Source organism: Coloeus monedula (assembly GCF_965178545.1).
Source record: "Coloeus monedula genome assembly, chromosome: 11".
In the NCBI taxonomy this organism is placed as follows: domain Eukaryota; kingdom Metazoa; phylum Chordata; class Aves; order Passeriformes; family Corvidae; genus Coloeus; species Coloeus monedula.
This window is the reverse complement of record NC_138791.1, coordinates 9,908,482-9,935,877: the sequence shown is the minus strand read 5'-3', so window position 1 is coordinate 9,935,877 and position 27,396 is coordinate 9,908,482. Positions and strand designations below refer to the sequence as shown.

Here is a 27,396-nt window from a genome sequence, read left to right as displayed (position 1 = left end):
GGTGGGGAGGAGGGCACCCAGCTGTCAGTGCAGCCCTTCCTCTCCCAAAGGAGATGCCAGGGCTTCTGGAAAGGGTGGGGGGGCTGGCAGGCTGCACCAAGCCTAGTGTGGGTGTTTGCCAAGGGGACGGTGGGAAACACCAACAGCTTAAAAGCAGAGGGATTGCAAGCACTGCTGAAGGATGCACCCCCCAACACCGTGCTACTCCCCCACACACCCTCTCTGCCTGAAGGAGCCACCTTGGCTACACTCTGCTGAACCCCTGCCAGGTATCACATCTCCTGGCTGGGGACACACTGGTTCCACTCAAAGCCAGGTCAGCAGCCCCTCCTCATCCTCCCCTGCCTCCGGCCTGGCAGCCAGGCAGCAGGATCAGGTAGCTGCTGAGGCAGCGCTTTGCTGGGCAGCCAGGCAGCCCCTGCCGCAGGAGGGCTGGGCTGCCCACCTCAAGGTCACTGCAGGGACAAGGAGAGGACCTCGTGGCGCAGGATTTGGAGCCTGCAAAGTGCTCCCATGCTGCCAGTGGAGAGCTCTGCAACCCCAGGGGATCTGGGGGCTCCGGGCAGGATAAGCCTATAAAACCTACGTGGCATTCCAGCACAGAGACAGGACTGAGACCCATCTCTTCAGTCTCGGCAGCTCCATGTCCTCACGCCCTGCAGGGCCAAAGAGACACACCAGCTCTTTGGGGCACCAAGTTTAAAACTAGGAAAAACAAAGCTTGGGAAAACCCTGCAGGGAAGGAGGACGCTCAAACCACACCTGGGCATCAAGTTCTGGCCACAGCCATGGCTGCAGCATGCAGCCCACCCACCAACCAGGCACCCAGCCTAGATGACCCTTTCCAAATGGCTCTGAAGGTGCAAAGACCAGGGAAAAACTGAAAAAAGCAGTTAGAAGAAAAATCCAATTTGCTGTCTAAAAGCCAACCACCAGCCCCTCTAGATAACTGAGGAACTAGAGGTGTAACACTGTTGCTGTGGCTTTTTGAACCCTCCTCCCACATGCTCCTTCCTTCCCATCCCCATCTAAAAGCTCCCATCTGGAGCCCAGCGGCAGGAGCAGCCAGCAGCAACATGACACCAGTCCCTCCGGATCCCTCATCGATCCGGAAGGGAGGACAAGCTGCCTCCATCCCCACAGTCCTGCTGCCACTCTGCACCCCTCCAAGGACTGCAGAAAGCAAAGCAGAAGATGTGGGGCTAGAGAGAACCCCTCCCTCCTGCTCCCCACCCCAACATGTGCTGCCTGTGCCCCAAAAACACTGCTAATAGGCAGGGGCACAGGTGGGTCTGTCAGGGGCCCTGGGGGAACAGGGGCAGAGAGAGTAGGACATATGGGGACTACACAATGGCATCCTGCTCCAGATTCCTGCCAGGGAAACCACCCTGCCTCCTGCAGGGCACCCTGGCCAGCACAGAGCAGGAGACGTAGCAAAAACGCAGAAGACAGAGTGCTGGAACACCTCACAAGTCACAGAGGGACGGGTCAAACCCCTCAGCCAAGCTCTGGTCCATAGCAGGGACCCTACCAGGACCTTCACGCGGCCTTTCCCTGGCTGAGGATGTGTTAATGGCAGCTATGTTTATACAGGGCATGTACAGCAGTAATTACAGGCATGATGTTATGATAACAGGAAATCCGTGCCCTGTGGAGATGCAGGCAGAGAAAGGCACGCATGGAGCTATTTGCTAATTGCCACCAACAAGCAGCCTTTTGTGCTGTAGTGGGGTACAGGAAGTGAAGTCTCCCCTTCACAGGGCTGGAGCCGTCAGCACCTACCTCTGCCCACCCTGCCCAGGTGAATGACAAGGCCAGATGGACAGAGGATCCACATGGACAGAGTCTGCCTCGTGGCAGCTCCAGGACAAGCCCACCTGCCCCCGAGACATGACAGGATGGGCTCTGATCAACCATCAGCAAGGACTCTACTTCCTTATGATATAACCCTTCCAAAAGGCAGAGGTTTTGTAAATTCAGTTGGCAGAGAGAAGCAAGGGGGAAATTGCCCCTCCCCAGCCCTTTGCACACTACCCCAAATACATCAAGTCACTCTATTATGGAGGCACAGCCCGACCTGTACCCCACAAAGGGCCAGTGAGGCAAGCAGTCCCTACCCATCAGCATCACTGAGGCCTTTCCTACCTTTTTGATCTTCCCGCTCCGTGTGCCTGCAAAGACAACAGTTTGTCCTCTGTAGTCATAGGCAGCCACCGAGGTCATCCCGTCCTCTTTATCCACAAAGAGTGGGGTCCCCTCAATGGTGACAGTCCCGCCCAGTGGCTGGTTAAAATCCTGGCCACAGAAATTGTCGTCGATCTGCAGCGGCTGTTGGAAGAAAGCAGAGGAGAGATGAGCTTTTTGCCAATGCCTTGACGTGTTGGACCTCCCAGACAGCAATCAGCGATCTCCCACCTTCACCCCACAGTTACAGCACCTTTGGCAGCATCCTACCACAGCCATCCCACCTCACCAGCCAAGGGAAGGCATGAGTTGATGTTTCCCTAACATTCCCTACACACTGATGTAAGGCACTTGGGACAGATCCACTGCATGCAGGCCCTCTCTACATCTGAACAGGCCTTGCAGGCCAAGACCACGGCTCTCTGTCCTCTGTATCCTACAGAGCAGCACTTACAAACCCAGCATGAGCCAGCCCAGCATCCCTACTCCACCCTCCATCCCTACCAGTGCCATCTCAGACACATGGGATGTCAGCAGAAGCTCCCCAGCACACACACATTTCTCTCCTCCTCATCCCAGCACTAAGCTTAAAAAAAAAAACCAGCTTGGCAGCAAGGCAGGAGGGTCTGAATCCTGCACCCCAGCCTTCCCCCAAAGACAAAACAATTCCCAGACAAGGCCATGCCAAGGCAAACAAGTCAGGGCTCCTGGAAGAGCCTCACTTCACATAGCAAAGCCTCCAGCAAACACACTACCCACCTGCCAGCCCTGTTCCTCCTCCCACAGGAACGTCTTTGGGAAATCCCCACATTTTTTCCATGCTGCCTTGCCCCAGACAAGGCGCCTGGCTCTGCCAGCTGCCTCCTCAGTTCAGAGGGAGCCCGCAGATCTGGGAGAAGCTTTTGCAAGCTCTGCCCAGGGAGAGGCAGAAGCAGGGCTGCACTGGCCTCTTTCCACTCTCAAGGCTGTGACAGCAGGGACCTCCAGCAAGGACAGTCCAAGGATGGGCAAGGCAAAGGCAGAGGGATGACCCCTGTGAAAGCTGAGTTGCAGGCAGGGCAGTGGGACCAGGACCAGCTCCACAGCACTCACCTCTACCTCGAGCATCCTCACCCTGACCTGCTGAGCGGAACAACAGACCCTGGCCATGGCTGTCTGTCCTGGGGGGCACATGGGCCTTTCAGTGTTCCCCCCACGAGGCAACAGCCTCACATGGTCACACAGCACCAGCAAAATCCCTGTTCTGTCCCAGGCAGTGAAGGGCTTTGCCAAATCCCCAAGGGTGGCAGCGAGCCTGGGTGCAGGAGGGTAGAGCGGCAAGGCAGGCACAGCTGACAGGGAGACAGCCTGCTCCGGTCACGGGATTCTTCCGCTTCACAAGGTTCCTTATGTAATTTTGAATTTAAAGGGGAGAGAGGTTTTTTGGCAAGCAGCAGGCTCCAAATGCATGCCAGTCCCCAAGGGGTTTTAAATCCATACCACATGTGCACGGAGCATATGGGAAAATGCCGAGCTCCACGTACGCAAGGGCAGCACAGAGCTCTGTAATTCCCACTCATCAGTGCCTGGGAAGCAAGGATCAGCCCGGACCGGCTCCCACCAACAACCCACAGTCACCCATGTGGAGGGGAGAAAACACAGCACTTTTCCATGCCCCAGCACAATACACTCGCAGCTACAATGGCATCAGCCTCCCACAGCCGTGGCAAGGCTGCTCACCCTCCTCACCGTGCCACCATTCAGCTCCAAGGCCAGTGGTGCAACTCCCTGCTGCAGCAGGAACTCAGTGCTGTGCCAGCCTTCCAACAGGGAAGGACCAGTCACATTCAGCCTCCCCAGGCACTTTGGGGATGCTGGGCGGCTCCCTCAGTCACTCTAACTTTGGGGTTTGGGTGTTGAGTTAACGTACAGACAAAGATCAACTCCCTTCCCCGCCTGACTGTTGCTCATCCTTCCCCGAACCGGGGGAACTCCTATGGCCAGTCATGAGAGATGCGGGGATCTCCAAAACAGGAACATGGGGCACCACGCGTCTCTGCAACCACAGGAAAAAGAGGGAAGGGAAATCACAACCTCCCCACTCATCCTCTGAATGCCAGCCTTGCCCTCTCCTATCCATTGGCCAACACACATACTAAGCGTCCTCCTCTGCATTACGAGGCTAGGAATTTTAAAAGAGCAGATCCTAGAAAATCATCTTCCTAATCACAGAGCGAGATGCGAGTGATGTTCCAGCCGATACACAGCTCCCATCCAAATATCTGGAATTTCTCAGGTGCTTTGCTGGGGAAAAACTTCTGTCGCTCACAGCCCAAACAAACCCCAGCACCTTCCACCCAGCCATCTGCAGTAGCAGAAGGGTTAAGGGCAATGCCACAAAGGTATTCAAGCCCTGGCACTCCCGAGTGCAGATTCTGCTCTCTCTGAGTTCAATCTGCAGCTTCCCCACCCGCGCGGCTGCTGAATATGCAAGAGGAGAGATGTTTATGGTGTTTACTGCTCTCTGCTTTGTCTCAACATACTCTCTGGGAGATGACAAATACAGCTGCGCTCTGGGACCGAGGAGCTCCCGCCGCCGCCATGCTGACACCACCTCGATAAATAATTACGCCAACAATTAGCTCATTAACAGCAAACTGCCTCGTTAGGGAAGCGCAGGCAGCACAGAGAGGTCGGGCCAAGGGCGGCAGTGCCGGGGTTACGGAACCCACCGACATCTCTGGCAGATGCAGGCTGTGGGGAGAGGCAAGGCAGAGGGACAGAGGGAGGGATGGACAGAGGGACAGCTGTCCCCCAGCCGGTGCTGGCAGGGACCGACACGCACCACGGCACGCGAGGGCCAGTGACCTTGGAGCGTTTCAGCCCGCGGATGCTGGGATCTGCAGGAGACACTGGGATCTGCAGGAGGCGTCGGGATCTGCCCACTCCGGCATTTGCATGGGTTTTTGCAGGGACCTTCAGCCTATTGCAAGGGGGGGTGTTTCTTTTGGGGGTTCTTGGGCTGGTTTTTAAATTATTTTTATCTTTTGCTTTTATTTCCGTGCTTTCCTTTGGCACCCCTCTCTATTGCCCCTGGCTCAGACACCCCAGGCTGCTATCTGCACAGCACAGCAGTCTTCTCTCTCCCAGCACTACTTTTTGCCTCCCCACAACAGGATCAGGAAATTCGGATTTCCTGGGGAAAGGGACCTGAAGGAGCGGGGAAGCAGGCCCACAGCACCAAGCGAGCAGGAGCGGGTGTCTCCTGATATGCCTTGTCTCATTGCCTCCCTTCAAGCCCACTTACGAAAGCAATGAGGGAGCAGACAGCACGACAAGGCTCGCATCACTCAGCATTATTAATTAGCCAGTAATTCGCCAGTTAACACCATTATAGGCTCACCCCATCCCCCTGTGCATCTCCAGGGCCTGCGATGGAGGATGTGGAGGGATACAAAGAGCCAGGGAGGAGGTTACAGGAGGCTGGTACTAAGTGCCAGGCTGGGATGCCAGTCTTTTTGTGCATTAATCGCTACTCAGGAATAATCCCAGTGTGGTACAGTTTGTTACCACCTGCATTTCTCTGGCTGCCCCGGAAAGGATTTGGCTTATCCTGGCCCACTTTCAGCCAGTTTGTCACCAGCCATTGCCCTGTGCCAGCAAGCTGGGCAGCAAGCCTTACTGAGGAGTCAAAACTCATTTTCTCCCTGGGGTAGCCCAGGGAAAGCTGATGCCCACATCCTGCTGGCTCCAGACACTGGCTCTGCCCACACTGCCAGCCCAGGAGTCAAGGGCTCCAGGAACTCCCTGCTGCAACCTCTGCACTCCAGCTTCAGGCCCACTGCCCTTTCCCAGCCTTTGTTCCCCCCAGTTTGGGGACAGGAGCACTGGGCAGATGCACTGAGCACATCTGGCCACAGGCACAAAGACCTCTGAGCCCTGCACTGCACAGGGGAAGAAAAGAGCCTGGCTACACAACACCAAGCCCCTCTCAGTGAAACACTGGGAGCAGCAAAGCCTCTGGAGAGGTTCAGGGGCGATTTAGGCAGCAGGGCTGGCACAGGGAAATGGCCTGGGTGCCTCCACAAGATGCCTCTGCTGCTTTTGGAAGTACATGCTCAGGTCTGAGTGCACCAGTGTGAGGAGCCTCCCTGCAGAGCCAGCTTCACTCCCCTTCCCACTTCCAGATCACTGGATCCCAGAGGGAGGGAGAGAGAAATGGGAGGGAGGAATTTGCTCCACTCACCAGCGTTGGTGAGGCATCACTAACATCTCCTGAGCTGCCTGGCAGCCTCTCCTCCCAGCTCCAGCACCAGCTCTGGAGAATCAGAGCTACCCTGCAGTGCTGGGGATGAGCATCCCTTGGCCCTGCACTGCTCGAGGTCTGGGAGTGCAGTGCTGGCAAAACCTCCTCCAGAACAGACCAGCCTCAGCCCCTTACTGCCATGAAAAAGCAGAGCAAGAGAGCTCCTTGCACATTTTCCATATGGATGGGGTGTAAATTCCAAGCAACTACTGACTTGAGCAATTACATTTTGCCTCCTTCAAAAGAAAAAAGCCAGGATGCCCTTTATTTTCTGGCCAGTCCTCACCACCAAGAAATCTGCCACTGCCATGACTCACCCCCGAGGTGGCTTTATTCTGTTTAGGGGCACAGAAATTCCTGCCAGAAAGAGGGTACATGCTTCAAGTGGTCTGGTTTGGCCTGTGCTTAACACAGCAAGGAGCTGAGGGCTTGACTCACGATCCAGTCATGTCTTGCCCCACTCTGCCTGGCAGCTGGAGAAGGACTGGGACAGAAAACACCACCTGGCTCCCCTGGGGGAGGGTGCCACTCACCAGCCTAACCCATACAAAAGCAGGAGCCTCCCCATCATGACACACATCCTTCCACCCCACGAGCCACATCTGCCAGGACCCAGAGAGTACCTTGAGATCCACTTACTCCCAGGGGCTGGCCACCAGGTAGCAATCCCAGGACCCTCAGAGTTTAAAACAATCCTTGGAGTGCAGGGGGGCAGAGCAGCCTCCCCAAGCCCAGGGGACGTGGCGTTAGTGGGGCACTGGGAGAGGAGAGCCAGGAGTGTGGGAGGCGGCAGCGAGCAACTCCGCCGCCGAGCCAGCAGCTGCGCGACCCAACAGGCAGCCGTGTAACGATTTCATCATTTTCCAGCAAAATTGAATTAGTTCAAAGCCAAAATCTGATTTGCGAGCCCAGCGCTCTTGACAGCAAACCCTTTACTTTGTCAGGCAGCTGTTAGCTGTCTCCTCCAGAGCAGCAGCGAGGATGGTGGGAGAGAAGGCAGGGCTGCTCCACAGGGAGACCCCTGCCTACCTGCCTGCACCCAAATCCCTGCTTGAGCAGGGCTGGGGGCTTGGTGATGGGTGCTGAACACCAGCAAGCAGGGCTTGGGGCAGGTGGGTGATAGCAGGTGGGTCAGGACCTCCACCAGACCCTCCCAAACACACACAGCAGCACCCCAAGCCTGCCTCAGCCCCGTATCTGACCCTACTTAGGGACTATCCAGCCTATGACCGCTCCATCACATGGAGTTATAGCCTCCTGCAACTACTTGTGGTTTATAACATTGCCCAGAAAAGAACACAGTAGCAGTTCAATGAGAAAACAAACCAGAGAGCCAAGCAGGGAGGTCCCCTGCCCACCACCACTCAGAGGTCCCACACTGAGCAGGTGAGACACCAGCAGGGAGCAGATGCACTTGGGTGAGAACCAAGCAGGAAAACACCTCTCTGGGGACAGAGGGGAGTGCTCCCTCACTTGGGAATCACTGCTCTAGGATAGCAGCACTCACCTCCTGCACCTCTGGATGACAGTTTGCCTTGGCCACTCTCAAAAGCCACCTCTGACAGCGCCTTGTGCTCTCCCAGCACCCCATGGAGAGGATGTGGTCCCTCCATGCTGAACATCTGACCAACTTCTGCTGGGACCACCAGCCTCCCCACCTCCCTCCATCAGGTCTGTGCTCCCTGTCCCACACATCCTGCTGCTTGGCCACTGCCAAGTCCCAGGTGACCCAACACTCACAAACCCACGTGTGCCATCTGCAAGGGACTCCACAGCAGAGCTGCCCTGAGGCCTGAGCATCCCACCCTCCCAGCCCAACTCACTGACACTGCTCAAATCCACAGGGCAGGGACATCAGAAACAGGCCCCTCTGTCGGCATGGGGCCCCTCCTTTGAGGCTCTCCATGGGCACTGCTGCACCCCAAATCCAGAGAGCTGACCCATCACAAAGCTGTGATTTCCTCAAGGAATGCTACCAGGCAAACTGAGCACCCTGCCCCAATGGCACCAGTCCTTCCCACTGGGAAAACACAGCTCAGGTCAAAGTAGTGGGGAAGGTCCAGCCAGAGACCACCACCAGCAGCCAGAAACAGTCTGGCTTGCATAAAGACAGGTAAGAACTTACCGAGTTGATGCAGCCCAGCTCCTTATTCAAGAGCCAGGGCAGAGAGAGTTTCCCTTCCCCTCTGTAGCATGACTGGATACGCTCCTTGATTTTATCCTTGATCTTCTTCAACGTGAAGAGGCAGAGCACAGACTCCTTGGGAGGCTTAACCCTATTTTTCTGGCCCTGGGAGAAGATGGTGAAGAGGATATCCTCCTGCTCTGAGATGCCCAGGTACTTGGCCAAAGCCTTGCCAGGCTTGGTCAGGTAGGCGTCCTGGATCAGGCGGTACTCGATGCCGTCCTGCACGCAGCCAATGGGGAATTCCACGTAGGAGTAGAACTTGGGGTCATCCACGCAGAGGCGGACAATCTTGGAGGTGAAAAACTGCTCCCCAGTGGAGTCAGGAGAGGTGAGCTGGGTGTCCAGCTGCAGGGTCAGGTAGTAAACAAACTGCTCGCTGCTGAAGCTGTAGATGTAGTAGATATCAAAGGTGGGGAACTTGGAGAGTGTATCCGAGGGGATTTTGAGCTGCGAGGAGACAAACTCATCCTGGTAGACAAAGCCAAACATCTCTGCATTCTCCTCATTGGCCATCAGCTTGCGGCTGGAGAGGGTGGGGAAGTACTCGGACTTCCCATCAATGGGCGTCCCAATAAAGAGCTTGTTCTGCCCATTCAGCACCTCGATGATGACACCAGACATGGTGCCCGACTCATTGACACTGGAGAGGTAGTGCTCCTTGCGGTGGTGGGGCTCACCCAGCTTGAAGAGGTCATCCAGCCGCAGGAACTGGCAAATCCCCTGGGAGGCACTGCCGCAGGCAATCAGCCGATTCCCCGAGTAGTCCACCAGCAGCAGTTTGTTCACGTTGTTGGTGGTGACCAGCCCATGTGGGCAGGACTGGACACTGGGCGGAGGGTAACACTTCTCATTGTCCTCCACGGGCCCCGTCACGTGGGTCCGCAGGAGTGTGAGGTTATTGGAGAGCTTGTAGATCCGATTGACAGCCCCCACGTAGACCTCCCCGGTTTTGTTGTGGACCACCAAGTGCGTCAAGCTCCAGTCTGTAACCGGGAAAGTCCTAAAGGGAGATTTGGGGCTGCCTTCCGCCAGCGGTAGCCAGGTGCTCCCCAAGAGCAGCAAGGTCCAAATGTGGATGGACAAGTGGTGCTTGAGCCAAAGGAGCCACATTGCAGTAGCCTCACATCCAGCCAAGGCCATGCCCAAACCCAGCCACAAAATAAATAGAAACAAACCCAAACTAAAGGGATGAGGGAGGGAGGAGGAGCTAACGGGACACAGTCTCCTCTGCTTCCGCTGCGCTCAGCATTCAGGGCATCGTGAGCATGGCCGGTCCAGTCAGCCCTAGAGGTAGAAAGACAAGAAAAGTGGGGTTAGGAGGCTTTCCTGCACCGTCCCAAGCGTGTTCCATCCCACCCAGCAGACTCTGCTGCTTCACATTTTTCTAGCAGGCAGAAGAGACCGTGGCCTGCTGCCCCAATCCCACTCCACGGCGGTGCTGGGAACAGATGCAAAATCCCAGTTAGCAGCACACACAGCCCAAGCCCCTGCACAGAGGAGGATCTCAAAAGCACCTTTTAAAGGAGCTGAGAGAGAGCCAAGAGCCCCAGCATGTTGCCCCACATCCTGCCACCTGCCTGCCACGAGGGTCACGGGCAGGAAGGGCTGGAGGGAGCAAGCAGGCATGGCAAGGACAAGCCTGTCCTTCTGCCATTTCTGTGCCTTAGAAAACACAGAGCCAGACATGAGGAGTTGGTTTGAGAGGCTCCAGAGGAACAAGGGGGCACACACAGGGGGAATGGAATGCTCTGCCTGCTGCTGTGCCACAGCTGGGGCTCACCAGCATGGAGCAGCAAAGCAGTGGGGAGCCAGCCAAATACCCCCACACCAGTGGGGTATCCCAGCAGCGGGGAGGAGATGGCCACAGGAAACCAATGCACAGCTCTGCTCTCTGCATCAGTTCAGCAGCCCCTCCATTATACCCCATCCCTGTCTTCTCCATCCACCCTCCCCACACAGGCACAAGCACCCTGGACTAACCTGGGGTTGTGCAAACCCCCCTGCCAGCACACAGCCCATCCACCCCAGCTGGGACCAAGGTCCACAGCTGGGACACCAGCTCAGCTTCCCAGCCAGTGCAGATAAGCTGCTTCAAAAGGCAGTGGAGGAGGAGGAGAGCCTCTCTCTCTCTTCTCCCTCTCCTTATCATCCATCTCTGACTCAGCCCAGGATAACCTCTGAGCGGATCCCCAGCAGGGAGTGGCACAGGTAGGAAATATGGCCCGCGGTGACTGGCAGCTCCGCCAGATCCCAGTCTGGGCAAGGCAGGGTGTCAGAGGGCAGCCAGCTGCAGTATCAGCAGGGCTGTGTGGGGCTGAACGCTGCCCCAGCCTCAGCACCCTGCTCCTGGCAGGGCTGTGGGACCCACCAGCTAGGCCACATGCATACCTTGGGGGGCTGCATCATCACTGAGCCAGCAGTGAGCCATACAGGTACCCCAACATTCCACACGGCATCCTTCACTTCTGCTGCTCCCCTCCCAAGCCACAGAGCCAGACTGGGAGAGGTCTAATGAAAGGGAGAAACTTTTTTCCCCCTTCTCCAACTCCCAAAAAGACTCCCCCTTCTCCTTTTGCAGGGCAAGCCCAGCCCTAGCCACCCCTGCAGCCCTGCCAGCTCCACTGGGCCCCAGCTACGTTGGGAAAAGCTTCTGCACTACTTCCAAACCCTCTCTGCAGATCTGCCTCTGCCCACATGCTCTGCACCCTTCTCTGTTTGACCTCCCAACACATCCGCCTCCAAGCCAACAGTCTCAAGAGATATTTGGACAACAGCATATAAGCAACACTGAGACCAAATCCAGGTGCCACAAAGCTCCATGGGTGTGGAGACAACCAAAGCACCAGCCCTGGAAATCATCCCCATGGTCCCAATCACCCATTCCTAACACCTTTTCAACACTGGGAGCCTCCCAGCAAGGAGTAGGTAGTCACAACACTGTCAGAGCAAGAGCACTCCCAGAAGACACTGACACTGCCCAGAATCTTCGTTTTTCTGAGCTTGTTGGTAAGAGAATAACCACGAGCACCCCGGATCAGAGCTTATTAGCCCCAAACCACATTGATGGGGGACTGAGTAGTGCTGTCAGCACAAACCTACTGGTTAGCCCAGAAAGCCACAGCCCAGCAGCTGCAGACACTGGGGTTTCCTGACAGAAACCAGAGAGTGGTTTCCCACCCCAAGAAACTGGCACAGCTGTCACCAAGCCACTGCTCCCATGCAGCTGAGCCCCTCAGGAACAGCATAGTGGCTGCCTGGCAAGGAGACCAGCACGGACACCAAATTCATGTGTCAGTGACATGCCAAGGAGAGAAGGAATGGGGAAGATGGGGAAGGTGACAGTGGGAGATTGGTGCAGCATGGGGATGCCAACCAGAGCATCTCCTGCCAGGACGAGAGAGCATGACAGGAAACATGCTTTCTTGGTGCATTTCTGTGATTCATTGCTTCTATTTCAGGAAGTGGGTGAGAGAACTAGAGGTCAAGCTGCTGCCACAAACCAGGGCTAGAAAGCCCAACAGGAGATTCCCAAATTAACGTAGGGAACTGCAAATCAGAAGTTGGAACGAGAGCAAAGTGAGGCAGAGCTGGGGCGAGCTGAGAGATGACACTCTGCAGAGCTCCTCAGAGACTTCTGCTCCTAAATATACTACAGCAGCAACATCTCGTCCTAGTGACCTGACACCAGTGGTGGTTTCGTCCAGTCCTGCTCAAAACCATCAGCAGCAATTAATAAAAATTAAACAGCACAAATGGCTAGTTTGTCTACTTTCTTTGGGATTCAGTGATACGGGTTCCTGAACTTTGGATTGAACTAAAGCAGGGCTCAAGCCCACCACAGTGCAGGCAGCTCTGCACTGGAATATGGGTGGTGGCACAGCCCCTGCTCCCTGCCCATGGGAGCAGCAGCCAAAGGGCATCTCCCTGCTGTCACACAGCCTCCAAGTCCCATGGAGAGGTCACAGTGCAGCTAAGGCAGGGCAGCTGCTCCACTGGTACATTCTTTAAATCACAGGGCACCCAAACCCCCTGGGGCTGCAGTCAAGTAGCACCTTCCCCTGGGGGGACGCAGTCCAGGGCCACCATACGACTGCCACCACCGAGAAGCAAGACCTGCAGCACAAACACCTCCAGTGCAGTCCAAAGGCACAGAAAACCCCAGGCAGATACCCTGGAGCCGAGCCCTGCCCTGAAATAGGCAGCAATAAAATAATACACCCCAGCCCGGATGCATGTGTGCCAACTGGGAGAGTGGGACTGCAAACACACCCTGCTGTGCTGCTGGGCAGCAAGTGATGCAGTGCAGAGCATCTGCAGCACTGAGCATCCCTAGGGCTCACCCCACTGTGGGGCCACACCACCAGCCAGACAGCACCACAGGCTTGTGTTTTGATTTACACACACACACGTATGTATATATATATATACATACATCTATTTATAGCAGGAAACCTGCCATCAGAAACAAAGCCAGCACAAGAGCCAAATCTGCCCCAACCCCTTTCATCCCCCACTGGAAAGGACATTTGCTCACAGTTTCACCTCAAATTGGTCACGTTGAGATGGTTGCAGCCGCTGCAAGACTTGGATGGGGGTCGCCCACCTCAGCACAGCCAACACTCACACATCCCAGCTTCCAACAAGCCTTTCAGCAACAAGCCATGGACGTGCCCCACAGATGCCACTGCCCCAGTCGCTGGCTGCTGGAGAGCTGGCAAGGGGCAGCAGCACTCATCCCCCGAGGCTGAGAGCTCCCGGGTCCTGCAATATGCCCAAAAACCTGTGTTTGGGATGGGAGATCACACTTTGGGAAAACAATCATCACTTTTGATAGCACAAAGCAGGAGTACTGGGATGGAAAAACTAACCTTAAAAGGCAAAGACTGGACAAAGCATTAAGGACCAGCTCTCCACTCATCCGGGCAGCAAGTCCAAGAGTCAGCACTAGCCTACAAAGCAGCAGCTCTCATGGGAATACCCGCAGACAGGGTTTAAAACATGCAGACAAGCACAGAGGTGCATATCTGGCACTCACAGACCCACCTGCCATCCCTGTTCTTCCATCAACAGGACCCCAGCAGGTTCACTCCCAGCAAAGCACACCAAGAGCTTTACAGCCTTGCACTTTTGCAAGAGAGGTTGGAGGAGAGAAAGCATGGGATTGAAAACCCCCAAGTAACCGACCCACAGAAGGGGAAATGGCATCTAATGGGCCTTTACCTGTAATTCCTCCAAGTCACTTGCTGCTCTCAGCAATAAGAAACAGTCGAGAACGGACCAGCTCTGAGCTGCCAGTAATTAGCAAAGGGGAGAGAGGGGAGATTATCCAGGGAAGAGAAAAGCCTTTGGGCCACAGGAGAGGCAGCCTCACCATAGAGCTGGTGTATTTTTAGGTTCATCTGCCTGGGAAAAGCCTTGCAACAATGAGGAAAGCCTGGTGGTGGTACAAGTCAGAGCTGCACTACATATGCAAGTGCTGTAACAAGGCTAAACTTTAACTCTTTCCTTCACTGCATACAGTCATTGAAAACTATTTGACTTCGGTCCCTCCCTAGCCTGTGAGTTAAATCATTAAAAATCTTATCCCTGGCTCAAACCACACCCTGATGAAATCAATGGCAGGCTCTGAAGCTACCCCAGCGCCTCAATCTCCATAACTATCACCCAATCATATCTGAATATCTTCAGAATCTTCAGTTTCCTCCCAGGCTCCTGACATTCCCCCAAGCAGGGGCTGAGGAGCCCATCCTGCCCTGCCATCCACCCCAGCTTCCATTCCTGCCCTGCAAGGATCTTCTGGGCAAAGAATTCAACCTCTTTTGTCCTGAGAAATGTGACAAGAAGAAGCAGCCATCTACTGCCCAAGGGCTCATGAAGCTTGACTCTCAGCAAAAAGGGGCATAAAAGAACAAGCAGTGAGGAAATTAAATAGCATTTCTCAAGTGTGCAATTCCCCTTCTCTGGCCCTCTGCAAGAAGTCATGTCACACCAAGAACAGCTTGAACTCCAGAACAGCTCTGGAGCCACTACGTGCTCTCACCACCAAGAGACTGGAGGCTGCCTTGCAGAGAGCCCTTCCAAAAAGGGCTCACAAGCATTTCCGATACGGAAACCCAGGCTCCCCACAACCACAACATCCGAGGCACAGAGGCACACAAGAACAGTCTCAGCAGGTCCTGCCAGCACTGCTTATCCCTGCCACAGAAACCGGGCATGGACCGAGGCCCTACACATATTTCCCAACTCTGTCCAGCTACGCCAAAGTGAGAGTCTGTGGCTGTCCTTTGCCTTATTCCCACAACTCACCTGGGTATCACAGTCCGTACAGGGACCCTACAAGGGCTGCCGAGGGCCCTTCTGTTTGCAGCCCACATGCTGGATCTGGGCTTCCCAGGAGGAGAGTGCACCCCATCTTCCCTTGTGCTCCCTGCAGCCAAGAGAGGAGTACACAGACCTGGACTGACTGACCCCGACCCAAGGCACCAGGACACCAGCCATGGCACTATTATTCCTACTATCAACACCCAGGTCAGCTCAAGGCTTCAAACACCAGACTGATGTGAATTTTGCCACCTCAATCAGGACCAATTAATAACATCTCACCCCAGCTCAAGAGCAAAGAAATACAGACCACATTCCCTGAAGGCCAAGATCTCCTTTGGCTTTGGCCCATGCACTCCCAGACTCTGACATCTCATCAGTCCACTGCCCCACACAAATATCCCAAAAACCTGCCCTGCTGGGAGACATCACCTTGGTCCAGCTGGACCTGCAGAGACCAGAAGATCACCCACAAGCAAGGTGTCTCAACAGCAGAGAAGTCCAACAAGAGATCTTTCGGCCATCAGCATCCTTCCCTTGTCTGATCTCATTCCCTGGGGCATAATGCATCACTCCTCACTTCCCAGCCTGCTGCTCCACATCCCTCACTGGGCCAGGGCAGCCACAAACACAAGCCATGATCTTACCCTGCCCAGATCAATTCTGCTCTTCCAGCCCAGCTCTCCAAGCTGCATTTTCACCTCTCTGGCACCAGTGCTTCCCCCAAATCCCAGATGGAATCCGCAGAGCTCCCTCTTTGCAATGGAGCACTGCCACAGGAGAATTCCTGGTTGCTGAACCCCCCTCTACTCCAGCAAAGGGAGGTCATTCTGGGGTTGGTTTAATCCCAGCTAAGCTGAAATTCCCATGCTTCCGCCTGGCCCCTTGCTGACACCAGAACTTGTGCTGTCCCATGGCGAGCCAAGCACAACTGCCACCACATTAGTTCTGATTAAAACAACCACAAAACTTCTCCAAACGAGCTTTCCCAAGCCATGTGTGCCTTTCCTTCCCCTATCAACCTCCCATCCTTCCCCCTCTGCTGTTTCAGTTATGCTGCCCCAAGAACCCACAGCTGGAAATGGCTCAGGTCCCAGTTTTGCTTCCCCTGTGGAGTTCCCAGCTCAGCACAGCCCCATGTTTTATTTGCCCAAGGTGAAGCTGACCCAGAAGTGAGACACCCAGAGAGATAGCAAAGCCTTACCTGGCAATGGGACAGGCAGAGAGGGGAAGGGGAAGAGCCCAAAAGTCCCCCCACAGCAACACCACCACAGGGGAACCTGTTCTGAGAGTCCGAAAGAGGCTTCATTCACAGCACCACAGGCAAAGAGCATCTGATATTAACAGGCATCTCCATGGCCATGGAGGTACCGTGACCACACTCTGCTTTCCTATGGGCAGTGCCAACACAGCACATCCCATCCCAATTTCCCACAGCAAGCGGGTCTCACCCACCAGACCTGGGCAGAGCACACATCAAAGCATGGGTGCAGCCCAAGAGCTGCTAGCTGGCAGGGAGGGCAGAGCAAGGCTGCTTCTTTTCCTGCAGATCCCAGCTGCAGCCCCAAGCCATGTTGGACACAGGCATCAACCTTGCTACTATGGCCTGACACCATACACGAGGGGCTGAGATTCCAACAGGCATCAGCATAATGGATCGGCTCCTTCAGTGCAAAACCGAGAGGAGGCAGCTGCTCGCCCCTGCTGGAAGGGCTGTCCAAGCATCTCTGCCAAAAACCCACTTTCTGCTAATGAAAGTGGCTGGATGGCAGCTCCAGCAAGTGCCATCACCCCACAGAGGGCCAGGGAGCCATACAAGGCACAGCCAGCAGGCCAAGAGATATCCTGCTCTGCTGGGAGCTGACACACTCCCCTGGCACGGTCGCATCCCTCCCTCCCAGCTCTCTCCCACGCAGGCACGAGGCTATGCAGAGCAGGACCCGTCCTGCATGTGCCAGCAGCCCCACGGGCACCTCGGCCAGGCTGATAAGGAATAACAGTGGGAGCCGTGGAAGCCGGGGCTGCTGGCAGCGTCATGGGGCTCGGCGGCGGCTCTCCTTCGGAAACGGCGCTGCCTTCCTGCCTTCCTCCTCCCCCATTTCTTCCCGATGACATCAGCCTGAAAAACAGGTTCTTGACTTCAGCAGGGCTCATCGGGCCGATTCTGGTCCTGCCAGAGACAGGAGAGCCCCCCCTTGGCTCTAGAAAGGAAGCAGCCATCCAGGAGCCGGACATGGAGATAAGCAGCAGTGGGCAGGCAGGGACCCTGCCAGCATGCCAACACTTCTAGGAATAAAAACCATGGAGAAGCAGACGGGGGTGGAGGGAATGCAACGCTGGGGAACAGATTTCAATGTTTTACAGAGGCCGTGGCAGCTGTAAGCTGGGGCTCGCGTCCCGGCTCCGACACTGCTCTGCTACAGGGCAGCCAGACCTACCCAGTGCAAAAGTCAAATCCCAGGGCAGACTCCCATCTCACTCCAGCTCCCAGAGCCCAGCAGCAAGCCCTCAGGCTGGCCAAAATGACAAGACAGGACTTAACACCATCCAGCAAAGCCTTCTGAGGGCCACAAAGCTGGACACGGACCAGCAGGGAACACGGTCCTGTGAAATATCCTGCCCACCAGCCAAGCTCCAAGATTATTTTTAAACTCCTCTTAAAATATTTTTGGATTTTCCTCTTCCCCTGTTGAAACTAACAGTCTGCACAGGAAGAGCGAAGCAAACGCCCGTACACAAAGCCTGACCACATGCACAAAGCAAACAACTTACTGCCATTCTAATTACCTGCGATGTTATCGGCAGCTCTGACGGGGGGTCGGCATTTGCAGAAGGAAATGTGGTTTTCACATCGTGTCACTTGAAACGAGTGCGACCATCCTTCCTCCCCCCACCCCCCAGCAGCACCCACTCATGCCAACACCATGGTAAAGTGGGGGGACAGCCCTTGCATGTGGGGCTACATCACACGGGAAATTTCTCCCCCCAATACAGGAATCTGCCTCTTCTCTTGCCAAGAATTTGCTTCTGCAAGAGAGCCTGAATATTTTGACACACAAACAGTTGTTTAACTAAGCACATAAAGCAAAAGGACTCACAGGGCTACTACAATGACACCAAGACTTGTCTGGATGGAGGTAGCATCAGATGTGGATCCACAAAGGATTGGGCCCCCAACACTGATGTTGCCCCAGAGGTGCTCAGAGCATCCAAGCTTCCCAATAATTTTGGGAAACCAGCCCTGCTCCCAACCCCTCACATGCCAGATTGCTTCTCTGCTCCTCCAAACTCCCAAGAAAACATGAAGAATCACTCAACATTTATCAGTTCAAAACACACATGCAATTAGCAGGAATTTTTTTTCCTCCCTCCAGTATAATTATATATGTTTTAATGCAATTACCACCCCTGTATTTTGTACATTAAACAGTAGGCAACCCAAGGAAGAGAGAGGCTTTTATTTTTCTTGGCTTTGCCTTTCTGAAAATACTATGTTGCAAAATAACTCCGGAAGAAAGGCTTATCTTTACCAGAAAAAGAGGGAGAGAAGATGAAAAATGGGAAGAGGGAAGGAGAAATCTCCCAAAGAGAAAACAGGGATTGCAGTGTCCCTCCACGCTGCCCTCACCCTCTGGTCATTACACGTACCCACACCTGGAAACCGTCCCTGACACCACGGACAGGACTCGGAAACAGCCTCAGCCCCTGTTCTCCATTGCCAACAGCAAGGAAAACTGCATCAGGCAAACGGTCGTTATGAAGCCGGGGTCATTAGCAGGATTAAAGCTCCGAGCTCCGGCCAGCAGCACGGAGAGCAAAGTGCAGCTAAACTGCCCAAATTGGATTACCAGCGCTCCCGGGTCTCTGTGCCAAGTTGGCTGGCAGATTGCGGGATGCTCGGGACAGGGAGGTGGGCAGTGAGCCCCAGGGCCGATCTGCAGGCTGCCAGTGAGGAGGAGGAGAGAGGAGGAAGAGATGGTCCCTGCATAGCATATCCCCCAGAGCCAAGCAGCCTAGCCCTGGCACCACTGGCATGTTCTCACCTCAGGCACTTTCTCTATCAAAATCCCTCACAATCTCAGCTCAAGGAGCAAAGAGGATATCACACCCTGGCTCGCACCAGGCCCTGAGTTGATCCCAGCAATACAAAAATCTCTGCTTCAGGCAGCTCACAAGGGTCTCTGCCCCGGGGCACAGACCAGCACACAGCAGCCCACAGGGCAGGGGTGGATTTGGTCCTCATTACACCAAGACACCATAGGGACAGAGGAGTGACCCAAAATAGTCCATCTGGCACCATCCAAGGCAACTTCAGAGCAGAAAGAAGCAAAAGTATTTGCGGAGTGTGAGCCTGACAATCTGGATGTGGAGTTTTCTTCCAGAATCAAACATCTCGGCACACCAGCAACAAAGAGGAGGTGTGCCAAGCCTAAAGGGAAAATAAACTTTGAAATGTTTTTCATTCAGGTTTTTAAATGGTGGTTTCCACACAGAACAAGGGCTGGAGGCAGCCACAGAGTGCTCAGGAAAGCAAGGCAAACAAGGACACCTTCCTGTGCCTAGCCACGCTCTGACAAACCCAAGGGAAGGCGTGTGTTTGGCTACACCACAGGCCAAGTGCAGGGCAGAAGAGCCAGGACTGCCCATGTCTGGCACTGAAACCATCAAAACTTATTTACTGGCTGGAGCTTTTCTCCTCCATGATGCACAAGAGGTTTGCTCAAATGTGACTTCAAAGCATAGCAGGAAGACCATATTGGGGTATCTACATGGCTTCCATGCTGCACCCTGGGGAAGACTAAGAGGGCATGGATGAGGCTGTGGATCAGGGACGGTGTCAGAGCACACATGTTCTCACCAAGTACCACATACCTGGAGTGGGATGTTCCCCACAGCACCACATGGGACACTTCCCAGGCTACAGCCAGAGAAGAAGCTGGTTGTCTCCAGTTTAAAGCCAAACCAGCCACCTCACCACTGGCTGGTGGCAAACACTTGCTCCTTCTCATTTTGCATGAAGCCATGGCACGCAGCACCTTGATGGGAAAAGAGGCCCCAATCCAAACTCAGGAAAGGTAAGGAGTCATGGTCCGTGCTGAACCAAGCTCCACATCACGCGTAATTCCCAGCCTTTGGGCCCTCCTCTACACACAAGATACCTCGCCAAGCCATTCCCTGGTCAAATTCTGGCCAGGAACTCTCTACTCACTAGTTTCTTCCATATAGCACACAACTACTTAAGAACATAACTTGAAGGAGACATTTACAGATCAGAGACAACAACAACCCAGGTTCTCAATACATACATTCCACCAGCTCAGATCAATGAAAAATCCAAGCTTGCAGGCAGTGAGGACAGCATCTGGGCATTGGGGTGACCCACGCCCACCCTCCCATCGCTGCACAGAGACATGGCAGCACCTCTGCTATGCTGGCTCTTTCAAGGCTCCCCTTCCATTGAGCCAGAGGTGCCAAAAACCGTGACTGACTTCTCACTGAAGACCAAGGCACCAAAACACCCTACGCAGAAAGGCAATTACAACAAAGCCCAGTGGGACTTAGCAGAAGCCCGATACAGGTAATGCTCCCCCGGTTTGCGGGGAGTCGGTGTCGCCAGCACGGCAGCACCAGTCTCCGCTGCTCAGAAATTCCCAGCTCGGGGCCGGGTCCGGCTCTCGGAGGCAGCGAGCGCTGCAGCCAGGAGCAAGGCAGGCAGCAACAAAGGCCCTGACCCACACTCAGCCTAGAGAATAAACACATCCGAGCTCCCTTCATTTAAGTCCGATCCCACGGCCAGATCGTTCGCTTTGTTCAGCACAAGTCAAACGCAGCGAACCCACGGAAATAACCGGCCTGGCGTGACACTCACACGCAGGGAGCAGGGCAGGGGCCAGCCCCGGCTGCCGCCGCCATGGAGGAGGGGAGGCAGCCCTGCCAGCACGCAGCAGCGCCGCTTTATTACCCTCTTCCATTTCGGCTGCGCAAAGCCCCGGTGAAACAGCACTCCCCGGGAGCTGCCGGCATGGCCCTCGGCCACGTCTCCAGCGGAGTTCGGAGGAGTTTGTTTACCTCCCGCAGGGCACTGCCTCGCTCGGGGAAAGGGCTTTGTGTGACGGAGCACAAGGACTCCGCTCCGCAGCTCCGTGCGCAACCCGAGCCTGCACGAAGGCGGATGCCTGCGCTCTGCTCCAAATCCGATGCTTCTATTAAAAAAAATAAGCCAAGAGGGGAAAAGTCTCCCCGACGCCGCTATCACCATGCTAACAAAAGCAACGTCGCCAAAACTTTAATCTTCAGGGTAGCAGCTGCAGAAAAAGCCCAGCCACCCAACGGAGCAGGAGCCAGCCAGCCCCCGGCGCTGCCTCCCCGCAGCCCCTCGGGAGCAGCGAGCGCATCCAGGCTTGCCTCTCTCGGAGGAGCGGCACCGGCAGCCAAAGCCGCAGGAGGATGGGGAGCACCAGATCACACGTATGATCGGGTATTTTGAATCCAAACTTCCTTACCAGCCTTCCTTACGGCCCCGTGTCGCCACGCCGCTGCCGGCACCGGCATCCACCGGCACCAGCGGATCACTCGGCGGCGAGCGGGAAGAAGAAAAAAAAACCTTTCCTCCTTGCAGCCACTTAAGAAATTATCCATGCATCCTCCCAGAGGCATCTGCCCCACTGCTTTTCCTTGGCTTCTCCACCTTTCCGCCCTGTTCGGTCACCAGTGTCTTGAGAGAGAGACATCGAGTCACTCATTTTACCCACTGAGTATATACAAAAGACCCTGGGATTGTTCAGGAAGCAATTAGCCGCTGTTCAGAGGAAAATGGTGTTTTCAAATGGATAACCTTTGATGTAGTCAATAGCCTCGGCTCCTCTTTTTTTTTCTCATTTTTTTTTTACTTCTTGAAGCCGCACACGAAAGAACAGAAAAAATAAAAAATGAAAAAAAAAGAAATCCAGCAAAAGGCTGGTAATTCCCCCCGACACAGCTCTCGCTCAGCAAAAAGGGATTTTCTCGGAAGCTGGAGGAAAAGCAGCTTCGGGAGGCGGCTCATCTGCTCAACTTTTCTCCCCTCCGTGTCCCGGAGCATACGAGAAGGATCATGAATATTCATCCCCCCCGTTAGCAGGTTCTGCTTTTGTTTTGTCCTCCCCAAGCAGGAGCCAGGGGGGAGCTAACAAGTGAGGTTAATGCCTGTCTTTTCTCTCCCATCCGTCTCCTCTTTAACCAGTGACCTTCATGTTAAGCCCTGTTTACACACCAGTCCCCCTCCCCTGGCTCCCCCTACCCCGGCGCTCGGCCAGAGGCAGAAGGAAGAATTTTCCCGCAAGGAAGACAAGGGAGGAGAAGGGATTGCGGGATTTCGGGATTTATTTCAGCATGGCACAGAGATTTTGCAAATCCCTCCCCGATCGCACGCCGAAGCTGCCGTGTGTGTTCGCTGGGCAGGAATGTGAAGGGGCTGAGGGGTACCGAGCGCGCAGCCGGCTTTATTCGCCACCTTCCACGTTCATATCGGCGGCGGGAGGCGCGCACCGGCGCAGCCCCGCACACAGGTACCGCAGCCTCCCACGCCTCGCTCGGAGGTGCCCAGCGCTGCGCTGCCAAACTACAGCGCGATCACAATAGTAGCGATCATAACGAGGGCGACGGCAGCCATCCCACCCTATCCCATCCCACCCTATCCCATCCCATCCCGCAGGGCACCCTCGGCACCTCCCCGCCGGCAGCTGGGGAACGGGGAACGCGGAGGGAACGGCGGCGCTGTGGGCTTCGGGACGAGCCCAGCCCGGATGCCGCTCACCGCGCCCCGGCGGGATGCGGAGATGTAAAGCAGCGAGAACGCGTGAATGGATATGGGATAGCACAATGCGGGGATGGCAGCGGGGATACGGGGCAGCGCGGACACAGGGATGACAGCGAGGATGTGGGGCAGCACAATGCGGGGATGGCAGCGAGGATGCAGGGCAGGGCGGATGCGTGATCCAAGGCGGCGAGCACGGGAAAGGCTGAGCCCCGTTCACGTCCCCAGCAGTGCCGGACCCGGGTGGGCGGCGGGGCTGGAGCAGCGAACGCCGCCGAGAGCCGGGGCGGGCGGGTGGGAGGGAAGGAAGGAGGGAGGCGGCCAAGCCCCGCCGCTACACCGGACAGGGAGGCACCGCTGGCACCGGCTCCCCGCGGGAGCGCCCCGGCCCGAGCAGCTCCAAGCGGGGAGGCGGCCCTCAGCCCGTCCAGCCCGCACCTGCCCGGTCCCGGGCACACCCCGCTAGGAGACCCATGCGGGGCTTGCGGTGGATAAAGAAAGAGGCTCGGTCCCGGCGCGGTTTTGTCCCCCCGCGGGAGGCGGCTCCCGGAGCCGCCGGGCGCAATGCGGGCTGGTCCCGGCGGCAGCAGCGCGGCGCCGGCCCTGCCCGGCCCAGCCCTGCCCGGCCGCCGCGGCCCCTCCGCGCCCCCCGACGGGGCCGCCGTGCCCTGCCCGGGCCAGCCCCGCGCCGTCGCCGCGATGGCAATAAAGCCAAATATTTCAGGGGGGCAATAAAGCCAAATCCGCGTTATTTTTAACGAACCGACCGATCGGGCACGCCGCGCCGCGCCCGAAAGTTGCAACCGGGTTACTCACGGCTCCGGTCCCCGCTCGCCTCCGCCGTGCCAGCCATAATTGCATTCCACACCAAGCCGCCCGCCGGGCCGCCGCCGCCGCCTTCTCCGCCGCCACCGCCTCCTTCTCCTCCGTCCCTTCCTCCTCCTCCTCCTCCTCCTCCTCCTCCTCCTCCGCGCCCGCCTCCCCCCGCCGCCGCCGCCGCCGCCGCCGCCCGGGGCTCCGCGCCCGCCTCGCTCGCGCCGCCGCCGCCGCTGCCCCGCATGAATGGGACGGGGCGCGGGGCCCCGACGGAACGCCGCCCGCCGCGCGCACGCGCGCACGCCCCGCACCGGCGGCGCGAGGGAAAGGAGGGGAGGGGAGGCGGGGGCGCGCCCGCGCGCGTGCGGCCTCCAGGGGGCGCCCAAGGTGGGGAAAGGGGGCGGGGAGAGGCGCGGGGAGGCCCCGCCCCCCGCCGCCCTTAAAGGGGCGACGCCGCCAGGGAGGGACCGAGGGGCTCCCGCACGGCGCTCACCGAGCGGAGGCGACCGCGAGGGGCTTCGGGGCGAGGAGGGGCCCGCACCCACCTGGGCGTCCTCGCCCGCCGCTCCCCTGCACCCCACGGCGGGACTTCGTTCCCCGGGGTTGTCCATTCAGCATCTTCCCCCTGGCACCGCATCCGCTCCGCCTAAAATCGCAAAGGGGAGAAAAACAATAAAAAAAGGTTAAAAATATTAATTACAGGCTAGAAGTGGTCGTTTGTCTCTTTTAAGCACACTCAGTATTATCCACTCTTGTAACCTTCCCCCTACTTTTCCCTCTCACCGTGCCAGCCACAGAGTCCCTTCCCGGAGACAGTAGTGCCACCGCGGCACCCTGCCTCTCCCCTGGCCTGTGTCTGGGTAGGCCCTAAGGAAATGCTCCATCATCTCCCCGTCAGGGAGGGACCTTTGTAAAAATCAGCAGGAATAAATACAGTGCCTGTGATCGGGACATCCACAGATTGCAGAAGAGACCTTTGGGATGGAAACGACAAGGAGTGGATCTATCCAGACCTCTCCATTAGGAGAAGGAGCTCTAAGCGGTTCTGGTCCACCGGGACCCCACCGTGTGCTGCCACACGGGGGCAATCGGTGCCAGGTGGTTTGCTCAGCCAGGTTCGCCTGGGTGCAGCCAGCCAGACCTTTAGCCCCACCAGCTCTCAACACGGGGACACTTTGTCCTTTAGACAGGGACACACCGTGGGAGTCTGGGAGTTGCCTCATCTGTGAAGGGAGGTGTGCGGTCACCTTGTGCAGGCACACATGTAGGCCTCCTGTGCAAGATCCCAGCAGGTGTGTGTCTACAAACACACAGGAGCTCCTTGCCCTGTCTGACAGGAGGAACTGAATCCCAAGGCTGTGGAGAGCAGCACAGGACACTTTGGGAGGGGACATGGAAGGAGAGCATGAGGCACAGGCGAGTCTCAAGTACCAAAACAGAGAAAAAAATGGACCTTCAGAGGCTCCAGTGTGAGTAGGGAGGAAAATGGAGGAGGAAAAGGGTGATTTGGTTGGGTTCAACAGCAGAGCTTCACTCCCCTCAGCACCCTCAGCATCTCAGTGCTCGCACCTCACTCAGAGCCCACCTGAGAGCAGAGATGATGTCCCTGCAACTTGGACAGCAAGGTTTTCTTCTCATTTATCTCCCCATCCAGACCTCACCAACCTCCATTTCCAGGAGCTGAGAACAGGCCTGTTCCCCCAGGGCACAGCATCAGGGCCTGCCATTCTCCCGCCTCTTGTTTGTGCAGGGACACACATGGGGCCAGACTTAAAAGCTTTCAGGACAGAGAAGACATCAAGCTCTGCCGGCAGGGAAGTGGCTGGGATTTGGATCGCTTCCCCCAGACTGAAAGAAACACTTCTCCTTTTCTTTATTTCCCTTCCTCCAAGAGACTAAATTTAGTGAATTCCTTTCACATTAAAAACTTGTCAGGTATTCACATCCAAAGAGGCTGCTGCTCCTGTCTCTCACGGGAGTTACCGAGACAGCGAAACCTCTTAAACGAATAAAAAAGAAGGGAGAGATATTCAGGCAATCTCCCACCACTGCTTTTAAATCCACTCTCTCCCAGGGCTGGTGCCCGGGCACCTTGGTCCCATGGCTGCCGTCTCCTGCTGCAGAGGCAAAAAGAGAGGGATGAATTCTCCCTCCCCAGAGCAGGACTGAGTGACGCAGCAGCAGCGACCCCTGGGCCGGTGCTACCATTCCCGTGTGCCTCTGGGATAGGAAACTGGAGCGATTTATTTTTGCTGGAAGATGGATTTGTCCACATACATCCAGTGACAAGGGGAACCAAGGTGGTGGAGCTGAGAAAAGAACGGGCACCTGGCTGAGAGTGCACTGCCGGCCCCCTCCGGATTCACCAAGGAGGGTCCAGCCCTGAGAAAAGACAGAAAGAAAATCCAAGAACCCCCCCATGCCAGGGCCCAGCACAGGGTCGGGAGGCAGCTGGCAGGGGAGATCCCGGGTTTGTATTGGGTGGGAAACAGCCTCAGGCTCCCAGCGACCCGCAGAGCTCCCGTGGCTGCTCCGATGGCTCATTCCACACCACGCCCAGCGGGCACTGGGACACGCTTGTCACTCACATGGCTTTCCCCCACGTCTGGGCACCTCACCCCCGCAGAGAGACCCTCGTTATCTCAGGAAGCTTGGCCTTTTATCCTGCCTCCCATGGGGCTTCGACAGCTCGGTTCATCCCCAGCCTCCCTGCGCATCCTCACGCCCTCCCCGCCAGCCCCCGCGGGCTGACAGCCTGCCCGTGCCCCGAGGACAGCGGCTTGAGTGGCACCTCAAAAGCACTCCCGAGCTCCGCAGGGTGCTGGGAGGAAGGGCTGGAGGCAGAGGATGGCTCCGGAGGCAGCTGGAGCCAAATCCCAGCACTGAGGGGAGAGACGTTCGCCCGGCTCCTTCTCATGGCGCTAAGCGCTGACTCGGCGCTTCTTACCCAACTCCGACCAAAATTACACTGGGAGACAAACTGTTCCTGGGGTGCTGGGGCACTTTGCCTGTGTTACCAGAGAGACTGAGGGGCATCCTGTCCTCTAAAAGCAGCCTGATAACTACTTTGTCAAAACCAGAAGCTAACTGGGGAAGGATTAGGTCACTGCAGAGAGCCCGAAGAAGTGGGGAGGCTCTTCTGCTCTGCTCTCCCAGTCTGAGCAGTGAGGGACCAAAAACAATCAGAAAAATTCAAGATTTTTCAACTCTTTGCAACTTTTGGTTGCTAAAAAACTCTGCTAAAAGGTAGAGTTCTGCACAGTGCAGGAGTCAAGCCCTGTCACCTCCCTTGGTTATCACCCACAGGTGGAAAAATTTTCAGAAAATTAACCCCCCAGAACCTGGAACCCCACTTTAAACCCCCTGCACTGAACACACAGGGATGAGAGAAACCCAGTAGCCTCAGCCCAAAGGTTTTTAGGCTGTGAAATTTGACTGGCCCAGAAAACAGCCTGGAATCCAAATACAGGCTTTGGGGACCTTCACAGCCAAACTCTGCAGCTCTGCTCTGCCCAGACGGTCCCAGGATATCCCCCTGATGGGCATGGGCAGCAGGAGGGATCCTCTCTGCCCAGATGGCAGCAATGGGGTTTTTTCCCTCCTCCCATCCTCATAGACATCTTTGCTAATCCAGCCTCAGGAGCAGAAAGGCTGAGCAGCCGGGCTGGGGAGCAGCACTGGGTCTGACCAGAGGGTTTGTCAAAGTTTTCCAGGAGGCATCAGCAGCTCTTTAAGCTTCTTGACAGCCAGGATAACAAACTGTGTCTGCAGAGCTCTGGGGATCCAGGGTGGAATTAAAATGGGTAA

General features: G+C 56.2%; 1 protein-coding gene across 1 annotated transcript in view; it reads right to left on the bottom strand.

Annotated features, from left to right (window-relative positions):
* Positions 1–23,691, bottom strand: part of PLXNA1 (plexin A1) — a 112,121-nt gene extending 88,430 nt beyond the window's left edge. The window contains exons 1-3 of the mRNA XM_082288896.1: positions 23,590–23,691; positions 8,595–9,941; positions 2,146–2,328 (exon numbers count right to left, since the gene is read on the bottom strand). Coding sequence (XP_082145022.1) covers positions 2,146–2,328; positions 8,595–9,797 — 1,386 coding nt within the window. The 5' untranslated portion in view covers positions 9,798–9,941; positions 23,590–23,691. The remainder of the gene's footprint in view (positions 1–2,145; positions 2,329–8,594; positions 9,942–23,589) is intronic.
* Positions 23,692–27,396: the final 3,705 nt, after the last annotated feature.